The sequence below is a fragment of the Typopeltis vanoorti genome, chromosome 17 (assembly GCF_054136105.1).
Source record: "Typopeltis vanoorti isolate ZY-2024b chromosome 17, IOZ_Tvanoo_1.0, whole genome shotgun sequence".
In the NCBI taxonomy this organism is placed as follows: domain Eukaryota; kingdom Metazoa; phylum Arthropoda; class Arachnida; order Uropygi; family Thelyphonidae; genus Typopeltis; species Typopeltis vanoorti.
This window is the reverse complement of record NC_143565.1, coordinates 35,674,895-35,692,002: the sequence shown is the minus strand read 5'-3', so window position 1 is coordinate 35,692,002 and position 17,108 is coordinate 35,674,895. Positions and strand designations below refer to the sequence as shown.

Sequence of the window (17,108 nt, the reverse complement as noted above, 5' to 3'; positions counted from 1 at the left end):
GCTGCTCTAACAATTACAATTTATAAGTTTAAAGACTTGACTGAGTAAGTACATCCTTGAAATAAATTCTAAATACTAGGATAACACGCAACCTAAAACTTATCTAAGCATTTACATTTCAATTTTTGGAATTGCTAATCTTTAATAAGAACTATACCTTTGAAGAAGATGAATCATGTCTTTGCCCTCCAGAAAATACAGACATTCCTCCATTTAAAATAATATAAGCCAACTGTTGGACTAAAGGCTGATGAGAAATTATTAGAAATACCTAAAGATAATAAAAAAACAAATATAACAAATGGTGTATGACAGCAAAAGCAGCAATGTTAAAAAAAAAAACTTTCACATAAAAGTTTATTCCATATTTACATAAAACTGTATAATAATCAAACTCTAGACAGTTATCAATTTAACTTTTAAATATAATCAACTCTTACTATACCAAACACCATAAGCTTAGTCACTGTAACAACCTGCTTAAAGTCTAGGCCAAATTCCCACAGGTACAATGCTAAAGAAAATTCACTACAGGAAAACTATGCTTATCAACGATAACTATTCTTGTAGTCCCTGCAAGTTCTCTATAACGATTCAACTTAATGAGCAGCTTATCATTAATTCATAGCAGCATTAAGTTAGCCAGACATTTCAGGCAGAAGAAATGAAATGCTAGTAGTAGACTGTTCAGAAATTAGTATTACTATTACTTCCATGTGTGCAGGCCACACTGTACACCATACCACGCCATGTACTATATTGTTTGCCAATTAACTTTCAAAGTATTCTTGTTAAAATTTATCATGATTTTCATTTATGACATAAGGGTTAAAGAACTTACATTATTTAATGACTTTGTTTATGAAGAATGCAAAACTATATTAGGACACAGCAAAACATATTGGTTATCTTCATTGCCTGCTTTAGAAAGAGTTAGGGTTTTATGGTACAAGAACAACTACGGTGATATTGCACCAGTCAAAATCAAAGCATAATAATAAGTGATAAAAAAAAGTTAATAAACAAAAGCGTACATGGGTATAGATAACATAAAGTCTAGTGTAAAAAAAAGTATAAAAAAAACAAGTGTAGAAAGTTGTATAAAATATAGGTGTAAAAAGTTTTATAAAAGCAAGAAGAAAAAGTTCACAGAACATGGATAAAAAAAACAACCAGGTATTAAAAAACTATGTACAAAAATCAACATTATATAAATTAAATACTGTAAATGGTATACATAGAAAAAAGTTTATTTTCTGTTAAAATTTAAAACAAAACAGACACTTGGTAAGTCTGACAAAATCTGCCCGAGTCTATATGCCTAAGGATTCAAACAAATTCGACTAAAAATAACGACTGCACTCGTCTGGCAAAATGAACGCATTCGATTAAAATATGAATGATGGTTTTCTGGTGTCACAAAACTCTCACATGAGCATATCATCACCCTTCAATATAAAGGCATGTGTAAGTTGACTATGATCTATGAAGAGCCGAGTGAGAACAACTTCTATTTACAGTCTCTGCATAGACTGTAGATGTAACAGTTCAGGCTTGATTCGAAGAGAGCTTATTATTGGTCTTTGGGATAAAAGTCTGTCTTATGATCTGTCTGCAATCAATGTATGTGACAGCAGACAGGAGCTTGAGAAACATGCTGACCTAGCTGTAATATCTACAGCTTCATTTTCCTTAACCTCTCTACCGGCCAAGGTGGATGAAATAGTGAGACCAACTTACACTTCTTATCCATGTTATTCAAATCATATAATGTTACGATTTGAATAACATGTATAATGATGCTAATGTATAATGAACTACAGCAGAGGGATGAAGGAAAACAAAACAAGGCTAAACAATGTGTCCAGATTTATCTGGACGTATATATACGTCCTAGCTGGTTGGGGGTGTTAAATCCAATGTGGCTTAAAATACAACAAAAGAATACATCCAAGTGTAGCTTCCATAATTGAGAAAAGACATGCTGAATTTGAGAGAGAGCACTGGATGTTTCTGTCACTATAGACTTATTGCCTGTATGGAACTCTGAATCTGTGTATATTATGCACCATTGGTAGTAATATAATCTTATGTATTTTGATTCAAGCTCTATCACATACAGCCCAGCAGTAAAGTTGTTATATTCTAGTAGGATCTGAATTAACTTGAACAGTGGGAAGAAGGAGAGTAAGTTAAGTCAATGGTAGTGAAGGTTCAGGTAGGCAAATGGAAAGTGTTGCTTCCATTGTTCAAGACAGATTGTTGTCTGCTCGAACGGTTAGCCCCCAGTGGCTATGCACTTCGCAACCATGTGCCTGGGGAAAGGAGCATCCTGGATTCTATTACCGTCGCCAATGTGAGGAGCCTAAGGATCTTTCTCAGACATAGCCAAGTTAGCTCGTCTTGGGAGTGGACAGCAGGGTTTTTCTCTGCAGTTTATCTGGGGTTTTTCCTGCCGCAAGCAGGCCTACTGGCCTGTCTTGAGCTCTTCTGAGTCGTAGCTGTCCCGAGGATAAGGTGACTAGCCTTATGCCTCCCGGTATATCCTATGGCTGTATCTCATGTGTTCACAGGGCAGGTTACTCTCACTCTTATAATAATCACTCTTACTCTAATGTTTAATTGGGCACCCTAGAGATGTCATCAAGGATCCTGATAAAACACTGAAACTTTGAAACACTGCTAAATGAAATGTAACAAAATGGTGATAAGTTTTAAAAGAGGTAAACCGTGAGTAGACATAACTATACATAAAAATATAACGGAAAAACTCACGTAGAAAAATTATTTAATGGTATAATTTTCGCCCGTGTGTCACAGGCATCTTCAGTACAATTAGGCACAAAAATTAAACATTAACTGACAATTCCAAAAAGCGCCACCTAAGTAGCTGGTGTAAGATAACTAAAAAGGTCAATAACTTTCCTAAAAAAAAAAAAAAAAAAAAAAAAAAAAAAAAATTAATACAATAAAAAGTTAGGAAAGATTAGCTGATTTGTAAAGTACTATCTCCCATAAAGGGGACAGACGTAAGCCGTCGGATCTGTTTAAGTTAGGAGAATGAAGTAGAGTTTCACATGCTTCTTTATAAAGGCGTTCCATGAGAAACTGACTTTTGTGAAGAACTCTTGTCTTTTTCCAATGAACTCTGTGTCTAGTGAAGATGGCATGTTCTGCAAGTCCAGACTTTTCAGGTTTAAAGTATTCAATATAAGATTGGTGTTCTTCTAGCCGAATGGAGGCAGATCTTCCCGTTTGTCCGAAATAACATAATCCACAAGAGCACGGAATCTGGTAGACACCTGGATGATTGAGATGTGGAAGCTTGTCCTTTGGAGAAGCGAGAAAGGTGGAGATTTTTCTAAAAGGTCGAAAGGCAACAAAAATATTCAGTGGTTTTAAAATTTTTGCTATACGTTCACTGATGCCTTGTATATAAGGGATGGTAATGCGCGTTATTTCCTCTGTGTTTGAAGAGGGAGACATATTAAATCTACTCAAAGTTCTTTTAATGAAGCAATTCTTATAGCCATTAGATAGAAAGGAAGAAGTTATATATCGTATTTCTTTCTGTAAAAGATCGTCTGTAGAACAAAAGGAGTGGGCCCGATGAACCAGTGTTTTAATAGTTCCTGCCTTTTGACTGGGATGGTGATGAGATTCCGCATGGATATAATGGCCTGTATGAGTCTTCTTTCTATAAACTGAGAAATGTAGGTTACCATCTGGTTGGCGAAGAATTAGAAGATCTAAAAAGGCTAACTGCTTATTTGATTCTACTTCTAGGGTAAACTTGATCCTAGGATGAAATGCGTTTAACTTATTGAGAAATTGTTGAAGTTCATCAGAAGAGCCATTCCATACAGCAAAAATGTCATCGACATATCTGAACCAATGAGTAGGTCTGGGAGAAATATTGTCAAAGATACGTTGTTCAAAATGTTCCATAAAGAAATTGGAGATAGCAGGAGAGAGAGGATTACCCATTGCTGTTCCTTCAATTTGTTGATATAACTTATTTTTAAAAGAAAAATAACCAGAATTTATTACAAAATCAAATAAGTTTACAATGTCTGAAGGAAATTCCTGTTGTAGTAATTCAATACTTTCCGAAAGAGGCACATTTGTAAATAAAGAAACAACATCTAAATGTATGGTCTTCCAAAAGTTCATAAACCAGGCATTCCGTTAAGACCAGTCGTAGATTGTATAGGTTGCCCAACTTACAAAATCTCAAAATTTTTATCTAATTTACTCTCCTCTTCAACTAGAAGAACTGATACTTATATAAAAAATACTTTGGATTTTAAAAATAAAATTTCAGATCTTCATTTGGACGTTTCTGATATCATGATCAGTTTAGATGTTGTTTCTTTATTTACAAATGTGCCTCTTTCGGAAAGTATTGAATTACTACAACAGGAATTTCCTTCAGACATTGTAAACTTATTTGATTTTGTAATAAATTCTGGTTATTTTTCTTTTAAAAATAAGTTATATCAACAAATTGAAGGAACAGCAATGGGTAATCCTCTCTCTCCTGCTATCTCCAATTTCTTTATGGAACATTTTGAACAACGTATCTTTGACAATATTTCTCCCAGACCTACTCATTGGTTCAGATATGTCGATGACATTTTTGCTGTATGGAATGGCTCTTCTGATGAACTTCAACAATTTCTCAATAAGTTAAACGCATTTCATCCTAGGATCAAGTTTACCCTAGAAGTAGAATCAAATAAGCAGTTAGCCTTTTTAGATCTTCTAATTCTTCGCCAACCAGATGGTAACCTACATTTCTCAGTTTATAGAAAGAAGACTCATACAGGCCATTATATCCATGCGGAATCTCATCACCATCCCAGTCAAAAGGCAGGAACTATTAAAACACTGGTTCATCGGGCCCACTCCTTTTGTTCTACAGACGATCTTTTACAGAAAGAAATACGATATATAACTTCTTCCTTTCTATCTAATGGCTATAAGAATTGCTTCATTAAAAGAACTTTGAGTAGATTTAATATGTCTCCCTCTTCAAACACAGAGGAAATAACACGCATTACCATCCCTTATATACAAGGCATCAGTGAACGTATAGCAAAAATTTTAAAACCACTGAATATTTTTGTTGCCTTTCGACCTTTTAGAAAAATCTCCACCTTTCTCGCTTCTCCAAAGGACAAGCTTCCACATCTCAATCATCCAGGTGTCTACCAGATTCCGTGCTCTTGTGGATTATGTTATTTCGGACAAACGGGAAGATCTGCCTCCATTCGGCTAGAAGAACACCAATCTTATATTGAATACTTTAAACCTGAAAAGTCTGGACTTGCAGAACATGCCATCTTCACTAGACACAGAGTTCATTGGAAAAAGACAAGAGTTCTTCACAAAAGTCAGTTTCTCATGGAACGCCTTTATAAAGAAGCATGTGAAACTCTACTTCATTCTCCTAACTTAAACAGATCCGACGGCTTACGTCTGTCCCCTTTATGGGAGATAGTACTTTACAAATCAGCTAATCTTTCCTAACTTTTTATTGTATTAATTTTTTTTTTTTTTTTTTTTTTTTTTTTTTTTTTTTTTTTTTTTTTAGGAAAGTTATTGACCTTTTTAGTTATCTTACACCAGCTACTTAGGTGGCGCTTTTTGGAATTGTCAGTTAATGTTTAATTTTTGTGCCTAATTGTACTGAAGATGCCTGTGACACACGGGCGAAAATTATACCATTAAATAATTTTTCTACGTGAGTTTTTCCGTTATATTTTTATGTATAACAAAATGGTGGTAGAAAATATTCCAAAAATATGCAAATTAGAAGCACATGTACTTCAGAAAGAAAAAAGTAATCAGAAACTTGAAATGCGAAAAGGCAATAAAAAAATTGTCCAAGCACGTAAAACACACTTGAACAAAGAATGCAGTAATCACATTTTAGATGCGATTACTGCATTCTTCACATCGACATGATTTATGTCGATGATGAATTGAAATTGCACAATAACATCAGAAATACTACTTCTGATGCTAATGTATAATGAACTACAGCAGAGGGATGAAGGAAAACAAAACAAGGCTAAACAATGTTTCAAGACCACACACACTAAGTATTGCACCTGCACAGGCATTATCATTGTATGGGTATCAACATGAAGTCTTCTGACTTCATGGAGTCTTCTGTGGCATGACAGTGTGTAAACTGATCTCAAATGGTTTAGTTTCCACACTGTTACTGCTACAGATATTGCCATGTGTACCGTTCAGCAAAACTATGCATCCGTTATGCCCCCATTTCTGCAAAACCTACAGCAACATGAGCAATAGCAGACCAATATCCTTTGAAAGTTGAAATGCAAACTCACCAAGCCTGCTACTATTACTCTTTTATTTCATCTACCTCAGTTCTGTGGAACAGCCTTCCCAATGAAGTATACCCCGAGAACTACAATCTCCAGCTCTTAAAGAACACATCATGCAAATCATGGAAGCAACTACTGTGTTAGAGTAAAACTTTAGTTTAATATAAACCAAAATAAAAACTAGACATTTCGACCTTCACATTAAGGTCATCATCTGGAGTATACACATATACAAAGAAACAAGCTGCACTACAATCTACATGGCATGCTCAAGTTACTGACCAACTGTTATAATTATTGGCCTAACCTCTGATGAAAAAAAAAAAATTTGCAATCTATTGCACCTGTAACTTACCTTATATCGGGGAAACTGGACGTACAATCCCCCATCCATAAAAAAAAAAGAGCACAAACAACACATTAAATTTAACAATTTTGGTAAAGCAGGCCTCTCAGATCACACTCTTTGGAAAAGTACTTGCTCATCACATCATACAAAAACCTGGTATGAACAGAAATTTAAAAAAGCCTGTGAAATTTTGATTAACCACCACAATCTTAACAATAATAGTGACATAAAAATCCCAAGAATCCAGCAAGCCCTGACTTTAAGACTAAGCAATTTTTCAGCTTTTATTGGCCACTATCCATACCAGTTGGCTGTAATCTATATGTGTAATTTTTTTTTTAATTAATTTTTTTTCCTTTTTTGAAACATGTTGCTTCAGCTTAATTTAAGTTTGTAACCTAATAGATAATAATAGGACTCTAGCTTTGATGTAGTAAGATTTTTTTGTTTCCACCAGAGGTCAGGCCAATAGTTGTAACAGTTGGTCAGTAACTTTAGCATTCCATGTAGATTAATGCAGCTTATTTCTGTGTGTGTGCTCCAGATGATGACCTTAATGTGAAGGTCTAAACGTTGAGTGTTTATTTTGGTTTATTATTATTATTATTATTTGACACATCCAGGGAGTTCAAAGACTCATCGAGGGAGGGAACCTGCTCTACAACTCTGTCTCCACCATTCAATTCACCAACTGACTGCAACTACACCAACACCATCTACTGCCGCCGACCACCACCACCACCACCACCACTAGTATTTCCACAGACAATCACAAACATCCTTTAGTTTATATTAAACTAAAGTTTTTACTCTAACACAGTAGAGTAAAAAATGGTTGTTTCCATAATTTGCATGATGTATTCTGATCACCATGTAAGCATGAAGGAAAGGACTCTTAAAGAACACTTTTCTCTTGACCCAATCCACATACAGCATTTGTTATAGGCCTTGCAGCCATTCCTATGTGAGTGTGATATAAAAAAATAAATATAGACTAGTCTAATGCTATAGAAAATCCCCTCTTAAATGAAATAACGAAAAAAATGCATTGTCATTAGCAACATGCTCACAGCAGAAGAAAACTATTCCTTTGTCCTTATGAGTTTTCTATAAATAAGAGATGACTGTAGCTTATTATACTGGTTAACCATGAATTATGAACACTAATATTTTGGTGGTTTAGCAAATCTTCGTTTAATTTCCAATATGGAAACCATATGTTTCTAAAAAAAACAGATTTATTAAAATAAACAATATAACCCAAATTTCATAAGTCAATCAGACTTACAGAGCAGGGGTCCAAATTTCGTATAAGACTAGAAATAAATTACACACAACAGAAGTGCTTTAGTACTAGTACATATGAATGGAGTGACCAAAAAAAAAACCCGTTAACTAATGTGCAAGCATTCAAACAATGCCAGTTGCTGCTGTCACATTCTGTGGCATAAAGCAGCACTTCCCAAACTGTGGGCCGCGGCCCCCTTGGGGGCTGTAGGTTTTGTTGAGGGGGGAGGCCGTGAAATAATGAAAACAAATTTAAAATGTTTTAAGACTAAGTAGTTTTTTTATTTTAAAAGAAACGTATTTAACTTTTATTATTTATTATTTCTTTTATGTTATTTTTTTATATTTTAATGGAAAAATTCACACATTGGTGTTGGTTCACGAACTTTGCTTCCTGCGTATTTCGGCGCTTAACGAATATTAGTAAATATTGCTTATTCATATGTTTCATTTCAAAGCAGTGGTTAATTGTATTTACTTCGAATGCTCTCCAGGGAAGCTCCAAATCTTCCTCTCCCTTTCATCATACATTCGTAATCAGGGACTGTTGATATTGACTTTATATCAGTGTAGACATATCAAAACTCGTTTTATATTATCACTGTCATCCGAGCTAGTTTTCTGTTACCAATAAAAGTTTCGCATATACTTCGCACATGAAAAAAAGCTTAAACAAGTTCATGTGGGGAGATAGTAACTCCCTTGCAGTGGTAAACAACATGCCCTCCCTAACAGCCACTATACTGCAGAGGCAATAAAAACAAGTACTTTTATTATGCCAGTGAATAAGGTATGAAGAGTCTGTAATATATTTCTCAACAAATAGTGCAATTAGAGACAACTGGGATAAAAACACACTAATTAATGAATCGCATGTCCCCTCATACAGAAACTATGCTGTATAGACTGAAACAAAACCATATGTTGCATGGGGAAACACAGTATCTAACTAAAAACTATTGTTATTAATTAGATGTGTGCGAGTTCGACTTCCCAAGGCAGCAATAAAATTCAACCTAACGTGTTAAAATTAAGTAATGTATACATATATAATGAATGTTATGGCAGTTTCACATATGGAATTCGGTTGAAGAGAGTTAGCATTTCAACTCAATTGTCAGTTGAAATGCTGTTTTGGTTGCACGATCTTTTGTTAATACCGCACCAATCATATGCACATTTTAATAACCTGTCTTTGCTGTCTGTTCGTGTTAGGCTTAATTACCGTAAAGGGAGAAAAGTCACAAAAGAGAAAAATGTTCCTGGTCCGGGGATTCCCTTATTCAGGTAATATTCACTAATTTCATGTTATCAGTCTGTGGTGTGCCAGTATCCGTAAGAGGTGATATTATTTGATCTATTCTACGTTAAAAAATTTAACCCTGAGATAAGAGGCAAAAAATGTAATATATGCATTTGATTTTTGCAATATTCGCTATGTATGTTTTGTATTGAATATAAATAAAATAAATATTATAATAATATATCTCTCTATTGCGATTTTTTGGGGGGGGGCATGAAATATTTTAATTTTTGCAAAGGGGGCCCTGACATCCAGAAGTTTGGGAAGGAATCCTTATTCCCTTATTACCTGAATAAGGGAATAAGGATTCCCTTATTCAGGTAATATTCACTAATTTCATGTTATCAGTCTGTGGTGTGCCAGTATCCGTAAGAGGTGATATTATTTGATCTATTCTACGTTAAAAAATTTAACCCTGAGATAAGAGGCAAAAAATGTAATATATGCATTTGATTTTTGCAATATTCGCTATGTATGTTTTGTATTGAATATAAATAAAATAAATATTATAATAATATATCTCTCTATTGCGATTTTTTTAGGGGGGGGGGGGGCATGAAATATTTTAATTTTTGCAAAGGGGGCCCTGACATCCAGAAGTTTGGGAAGCAGTGGCATAAAGCATGTCATATCCCAGTTCCATGGCAGTGAGATTTTTGCTGAATGCAGACCAAACTTGGTGTAGAATTAAACATTGGTTTCTGTTACATCCCCCCCCACCCCACACACATTATATGGTGGGGGTCGCTTCTGTTTTTTGCTACACCACTTAATGACCTATATTTGTCTGAATTGTGTTTAAGCAGAATTGATTTTGAGATTTTGGTCTGAATGATTTATTTACAGTGATTTGTTACGATTATAATCGAGTTCACAATATGTCTGCTATGATCAGAGTGATTGATCATAGCAGCAGATTGTATATCCTCCCAGAAATGGGAGGAATATGCAATCAGCGATTATCTATTTTGTCAACTGCATCATTTAAAATATATATTATTATGCAGATTACTTCAAAAAGGAAATCTAAAACCTCATTGAAGTGGGGGTCCCCTTCTAGGTCAACACCTAAATACTGCTCTCTCTCTCTCTCTCTCTCTGAACACACCAAAAATGCGCTCATAATGAAGTTAATTCACAAGTGCTCTTTTGAATTATCTTTTAATATCAAATTCTATTCTTTCAATTCTATGTTTGTTATATTGAACATATCACATAAAATGGCAAAGAAGAAATGTTATTTATTCACTTTGCACCAAATTTAATATAACAGTAGATGTTATTCTAATGAAGACAATCTAATACTCAAATGACAGCAAAACAAGACAGTTTCCAAATCATAGCAAAGTTTAGATGCAAGATATTTATTTTTCAGTGTTCATTTTTTTTTTTTTTTTTTTTTAAGATAGTCACAATGTCAAGACAACAAAAATCTAAGTACTGGATATAAGAAAAAGAAGACAACCATTTTACATTTGAATAAACAATGTTACAGTAATACTGAATTTCAAAGACAAAGAGAAATTAAAACCTTGTGAGAGAATGATACTACAAAAAACATCCCCAAATGACATTTGGCACAATGGATATATCAACACACTAGGAAATGCATGAACAGCAACACTGCAGCCAAGTATACATTAAAACATTACTTAACAAAAGGGAAGAAAAATACAGAATTGTGTTTGTTGGACACAATTAACTTTCCATAAAAGCAAAAATAAATCATGCCAAAAAATAACTTCACTGTATGCCTCACCTTTCAAAGTGAATTACTTGCGAGATAGTAGTGAAAAATGAATTTGTCACCATGATCAAAAAAGTAACCACAACAAAACAAAATGACAATAATGTGATAGTTATTGTCATTAATTTATCAAAAATTGTTCAGTAATTGTCCTTCAAGTTTTTAACAGTAAGGTTCATCAAAATCAGCTCATGTTTTGTTTCATGCAAAAATGCAAAGAGGATAAGCAGGTGCTATTTGTATTAAAATTTACCTAAATCTTACCTGTGATAGCAAAAACAAGGATACCACACTACTAACATGAGGTCTATCATCCTGAAAAGAAAAGAAAAAAAGTATGTATAAATAAGGAAATCTAAAGAGAGCAATTTAATTTAATATAAAATACATTAGATAAAGAAAACAAGAATCATATTTACTATACTGTTACTATGCAAAAATTACTAACATGTTTCTAAAAACACATTTAGTTGCAATTATACTATTTGTTAATTCAAAATATTCTTGTGTACCTCAACTTCGGAATGATGCCTTCTTTTTGTAAGTGAATACACATAGAGTGGTACTAACAGCCGATTAAGAAGGTGATCAGTAAGAACATCATTGAGAGCATCAATCTGGAGGCACAGAATATCATTCAAATAATGAAGATGATCAAGGTGTTCTGCAACAAGATCTGACAGTCTGGTGTGACTCTGATGACTAGAAAGCAAAAGAAGAATTCAAATTAATTCAAAGTTATTAAGCAAAAATATATCTCACTTCATTTCCTAGAAAAAATTATTTCATATTAAATACATCATGGAACATCATACATTTAAGTGCATATGGCACAAACTGTAATCCATGCATGGCTTTAACCAAGGGTTTGAGTTGTCAGTAGGTAGAATTGGAGGAGGTAAAAGAGATAGCTTGATGTTAAATCAGGTGTCAGACTAGGATGAACATTTTCTCCACTGCTATTCATCATCTATATGGATTACATTATGAAGTGGTATTAAACCTGATAATAAAATTGAAGATGTTAATTTCAGCTCTACTTTATGTAGATGTTATACTCCTAAATAAATCTAACAGAGGTCTGCAGGATTTCCTAACTAAATTGAATAACTACTGTAATAAATTTGCTATGAAAAATCAGCAATATAAAAACAATGGAAAATATCAACTGAATCCTGAATGGAGAACCTATAGAACAAGTAAAAAGAATTTCAGCTGTTTGGGCACAATTATTAGTTAAGATGACAAGTTAAATTTGCAAATAGATAACAGAATTAGCAAAACTTGTATGGTAGGAACTCAAATGAATAAAGAGAAATTAGTCAAACATTAAACTAGCTGTATATAGATGAGTGTTCAAACCTATTTTAACTTGTGGATCTTAGAGCTGAGTTAAAAATAACACTTTATCAAAAACCTGAGAATGAAGATATGAATTCCCAGAAAAATCAGATAAGTGAACAGATAGCATCAGTTGCAGTATCATAATGAAATCAAGGATATTAGGAAAGAACTTATCATTGTTAGCATGCAAGAATGTATTAGCAGAGATTAATTTGGGTGATATGGTCAGTTAAACAGAACAGGGGAGGAAAGTTAGCAAAACAAGTGCTTTTATAGTAAAGATCCAGAGGAAGACCAAGATCTAGGTGAACGACACAGTAAGAAGTGCCTTTAGAAGATGAAATATTAAATCTGATAATATTGGAGTCCTTACAGATAACATTGCCGGCCTGGTTGGCCGAGTGGTTAGCTTATCCGTTCTCCAGCCAAGAGGCTGCGGGTTCAAATCCCATGTAGGCATGGATGTTTGCGATTGTTTTCCACCTTCATACATTCATTCACCCAAGTATAGGTACACTCTCCCAATATGGACTGGGTCACCATGGGAGTAGTAGACCCAAAACCTCCCTCAATGGGAGAGGCCTTCATCCTGGAAATCTGAAAGTAATGATGTATCTTTTTCATGTCACTATCATTATATCTTGTACATCACCTGAGAGTACATATCAGAAATTTGAAATATCAGGAATCACAAGTGGCAAGTGCTCTGCTAATGAGTGTACGTGCTGTATCCTTTTTTTCCCCCCCAGGGATTATAAATTATAGGTAGAAAAACTTGAAATTTCAGGATTGACATGTATATTTAGTCCTTTTAAGCAGCACACAATGCTCTTCAAGTATAAATAAATCTCTATTTAAATTTCTTTATTAGGTATTCTTTGTAACAATGCATAATAATGTCTATCCATCCATTCGTATATACAAATACACTTAGGCTGGAGAGAACTGAATGAAATATCAATATACAATAATGCACCAGCTTTGATAACAATTTCAACATACTGGCTGGTGGCATAGAACAAAAAAAGTTAATCTTTCTGTAATTGAAAGGCCAGCCTGGTTGGCTGAGTGGTTAGCATATTTGCTCTCCAACCAACAAGCTGCAGGTCCAAACCTGCTGCTTACATGTGTAATATTGTTCAGAATTTTATGTAATCATTTAAATTTTTGCATACCAAAATACGAGTTCACTGTTAGGAAAGTGAACAAACTCAATCAACTCAATTCAGAGATCCTTATCTTTATTTATTATAGCTAGTCAGTAATTACTTCCAGTTTATCTAAATAAATAATTTAGATGAACAATATTATTTACAGTAATTATATACAACTCATTTAGTAACAAATACACGTCATGAAAATGAGTTAATATTAAGTCACGTTCACACGAGCACACACACACTTCAAATTAAACTGCACAACAAAGATGCACTGAGTTAAACTAAAAGCAACTCATAACAAGAAAAGAACATAGGTCAATAAGTGATGTCATATTGATCCAACAGCTGCACTCCAACTTCAAATAAAATTTCACTATTAATTTCTTGACTATACTAAGCAGACTATGCAAAAAAGATTGATATATTCAATATCAATCCTTGTATTGAATTATCAGATCAAAGTTGATTAGTCATCCATTCCACTTTCAACAAAAGACTTCAAATGAAGAAACAGAAGTTCCCCTTTCAGTAATTAAGAGAATATTAAACAAACAGAAATTTCTACTTCCATTCAATATGAAGAATAAAAGCTCTTGTATAACATAAAAGAGATAACATATATTAATCCAGTTTTCTCTTGTCTGATCACCAATGTCAGCAGACATTAATTCCTGAATGAAATGAAGAAATTCCTCATAAGTGTTTTGAAAAATATTGGCATATATCAATTACAATTAACAGTCTGTCTGTGCACTTCATAAAAGTTCTGCTTTAAACTGAAAGTTTTTGGATCCCTATTCTGTATGCAGGCCTGGTCGGCTGAGTGGTTAGCATATCTGCTCTCCAGCCAAAAGGCTATGGGTTTGAATCCCACCATGGACATGGATGTGTGCGATTGTTTGTGAAAATACTAGTGGTGGTGGTAGGCAGTAGATGGTGGTGGTGTAGATGATGATGGAGACAGAGAAATTTAGAGTAGGTGCCCTCCCTCGACGAGTCTTAGGACTCCCTAGAGGTGTTGTGTAATAATAATAGTAATAATATAACTCCATAACTGAATTTTTTTTCCACTCTCTCTCTCTTATTTGTCTGTGGTCTCCATTGCTAACCAAAGAAATGTTGCATGACATCACGTGGACTGCATCCCACCCAAATTCTGCACTCCTATGCTTGGTGATATCATTGTTAGAATGTTCTTTGGCTAGAAGTAAATAATTTCTTATGACTGCTCTGAAATACCATTTGTACTTTTCTTGGGAAGCTGAAATTCTGTTTCGTAATTGCTCTACCACGATGTTAGCAATGGTAGCTTGCATTACACACATGCATAACACTGTAAAGCTCTGAATAATCTTCATTAACATCAATTCTTGGTCACTTTCATAATTTCGATATTTTACAACATATATATTACAATAAAATTATTACAAATATTTAAAGTAATGTGTATTTTATTTGAATAATTATTCAAGAAATACACACTGCCATGGATGTTCACAACTGTCTTTGGATGAGAGATGAATTTCATTTAATGGTGTGTCCTGCTTATTGAAGGCCTGAGATAGCTTGAAAATGTTTGGTCTCCAGAGCAGAGTTTCTGGACTATGTTAAAAATATAAAATTAATAAAAAAATAGCACTGTGGGTGGGCTAAGGATATTTTCTATGTAGTACAGGTTTACAAAAACACCTTAAGGTATTGGTGTTTTGTCTGTTAATTTACATTTCTCAAGCAAGTTCTTTTTATGGTTCTCTTTTATGACTGAAAGATGTTGAAAATAATTTGCTTTCAGGAAATGAAATACAGCATTTTGCATCAGTATTATATGCACCAGGTTTTATTTTAAACTACTAGATACTGCAGTATTTTAAACTGCAGTATCTAGTAGCTTAAAATAAAACCTGGATTTGGAAGCTATGGAAAATATGAGGAATGATCAAGAGAATAATACTGAAAAGATGGATTTGGAACTATGAAATGCCACTCCAGTATTGGAGCCAATGTCAGGGCTTCACATAGGGACCAGTGTAAAGCAGAAATAGAAGTGAAACTGCTCACTACTTTTTTTTATTATTCATGTTGAGTAATATGTTTCTTTTGATTATAAAATTTAATTTTTTATTAAAGTTAATGAAAACTGGAATAATCTCAAATCCATTGAAATAGTATTATTGATATAGACAAAAATGCACAATAAGCAGTAGCATAGATGCTTCTATTTTCCCCATTTGGTTTCTTCTGACAATATAATCCATTAACTGTTTGAAGTATTCAAAGTCCTTGTCTGACAAGAACTCTAGAATCTCCACAGCATGCAATGTGGCTTAATTTCTCCTCTTAATAATTTAAACCATGTGACCTTGCTCTAAGTGTCATGCATTAGTACATAAGAGAAATACGATACCAGTCATCTATATTTTAGCTTCTTAAACATTGTATATTAAATTCAGTTATATTACATCCAATTTTGAATTAAAGAACATGACTTTTTTTATGAAATATTTTAAAATACAGGCTCCCCCCCCCCCCAACTACATAGTTGCACCAGAGAATCAATTTGCTGGTCAGTTAATTGAAAGTATGGTTACATAATGCTGTTCCAGAAGCTGGCCAACGTGCTAACTGATGAGCTAAAAGTTTAGTTATTTGAAAGGCAGATACCTGACATTCAACATTCAAATAATTCTAGTTAATATAACTGGAATTAACTAAATGCAAATATTCAGCATTTTGAATTCTTGTAGAAAACTACAGGAATTCAAAAGCACCTATGCAAGGATATATAAATACTAGATTGAAACCAAAATACTGTTAGGATCTGTGGTGGGTTTTATAAATTTTATACATTAATCCATTCCATAAAAGATTAGCAACTTATAACACATTTATTACTATAACATATAGAGACTAAGAGTTAAGTAGTATGGGAATCCCACTCTAAAGACCAAGCACAGAACTTTTTCAAGGTACTTCAGATCTTAAAATAAGTAGGGTGGTTACACATCAGGTAATGAAATTTGTCTAGAATATTAAGACTGGCAAACATCCATGCCAGAGTGGAATTTGAAACTGCAGCCTGTTGGTCACACCAACTGCTTGTCCGACTAGAAAATTCTAAACGTATTAAGCACTGTAAGGTTTATAAAATACACACATATGATACAGTCTAACAACATCTGTATTAAAAGCAACAAGGTTTTAAAAAAATAATAATAAAAATACAAACATGTATTTGATATGGTCTGACATCAGAATTTCCCAGACCATGAGGTGTATAGAAAGGCCATCTACCATGATTCAGAATGAAATGCAGCCCTTAATACACTCCAGTATATTTTTAATTCTACCATTATAATTTTCTGGTATATATCCATATGTGGTGTAACATGACTAGCTTATAATCAACTGTTTTTTTCTAAGCTGGTCTATTATCTGTTAAGTTTGATTTAATCAGCTCTTATGTTTTGATCTTCTAAAGGATTCCTAATTGAAAAACCTTAAGGATCATTTAAAGATCCAAGCTAAATAAAGAGGAGATAGCATCTCCACATTGTCTATA

General features: G+C 33.7%; 1 protein-coding gene across 3 annotated transcripts in view; it reads right to left on the bottom strand.

Annotated features, from left to right (window-relative positions):
* Positions 1-17,108, bottom strand: part of ema (C-type lectin domain containing ema) — a 335,572-nt gene that overhangs the window by 221,057 nt on the left and 97,407 nt on the right. For all 3 annotated transcript variants that reach the window (XM_090407474.1, XM_090407476.1, XM_090407475.1), the window contains exons 8-10: positions 11,558-11,747; positions 11,310-11,360; positions 158-271 (exon numbers count right to left, since the gene is read on the bottom strand). In XM_090407474.1, the coding sequence (XP_090263600.1) occupies positions 158-271; positions 11,310-11,360; positions 11,558-11,747 (355 nt within the window). The remainder of the gene's footprint in view (positions 1-157; positions 272-11,309; positions 11,361-11,557; positions 11,748-17,108) is intronic.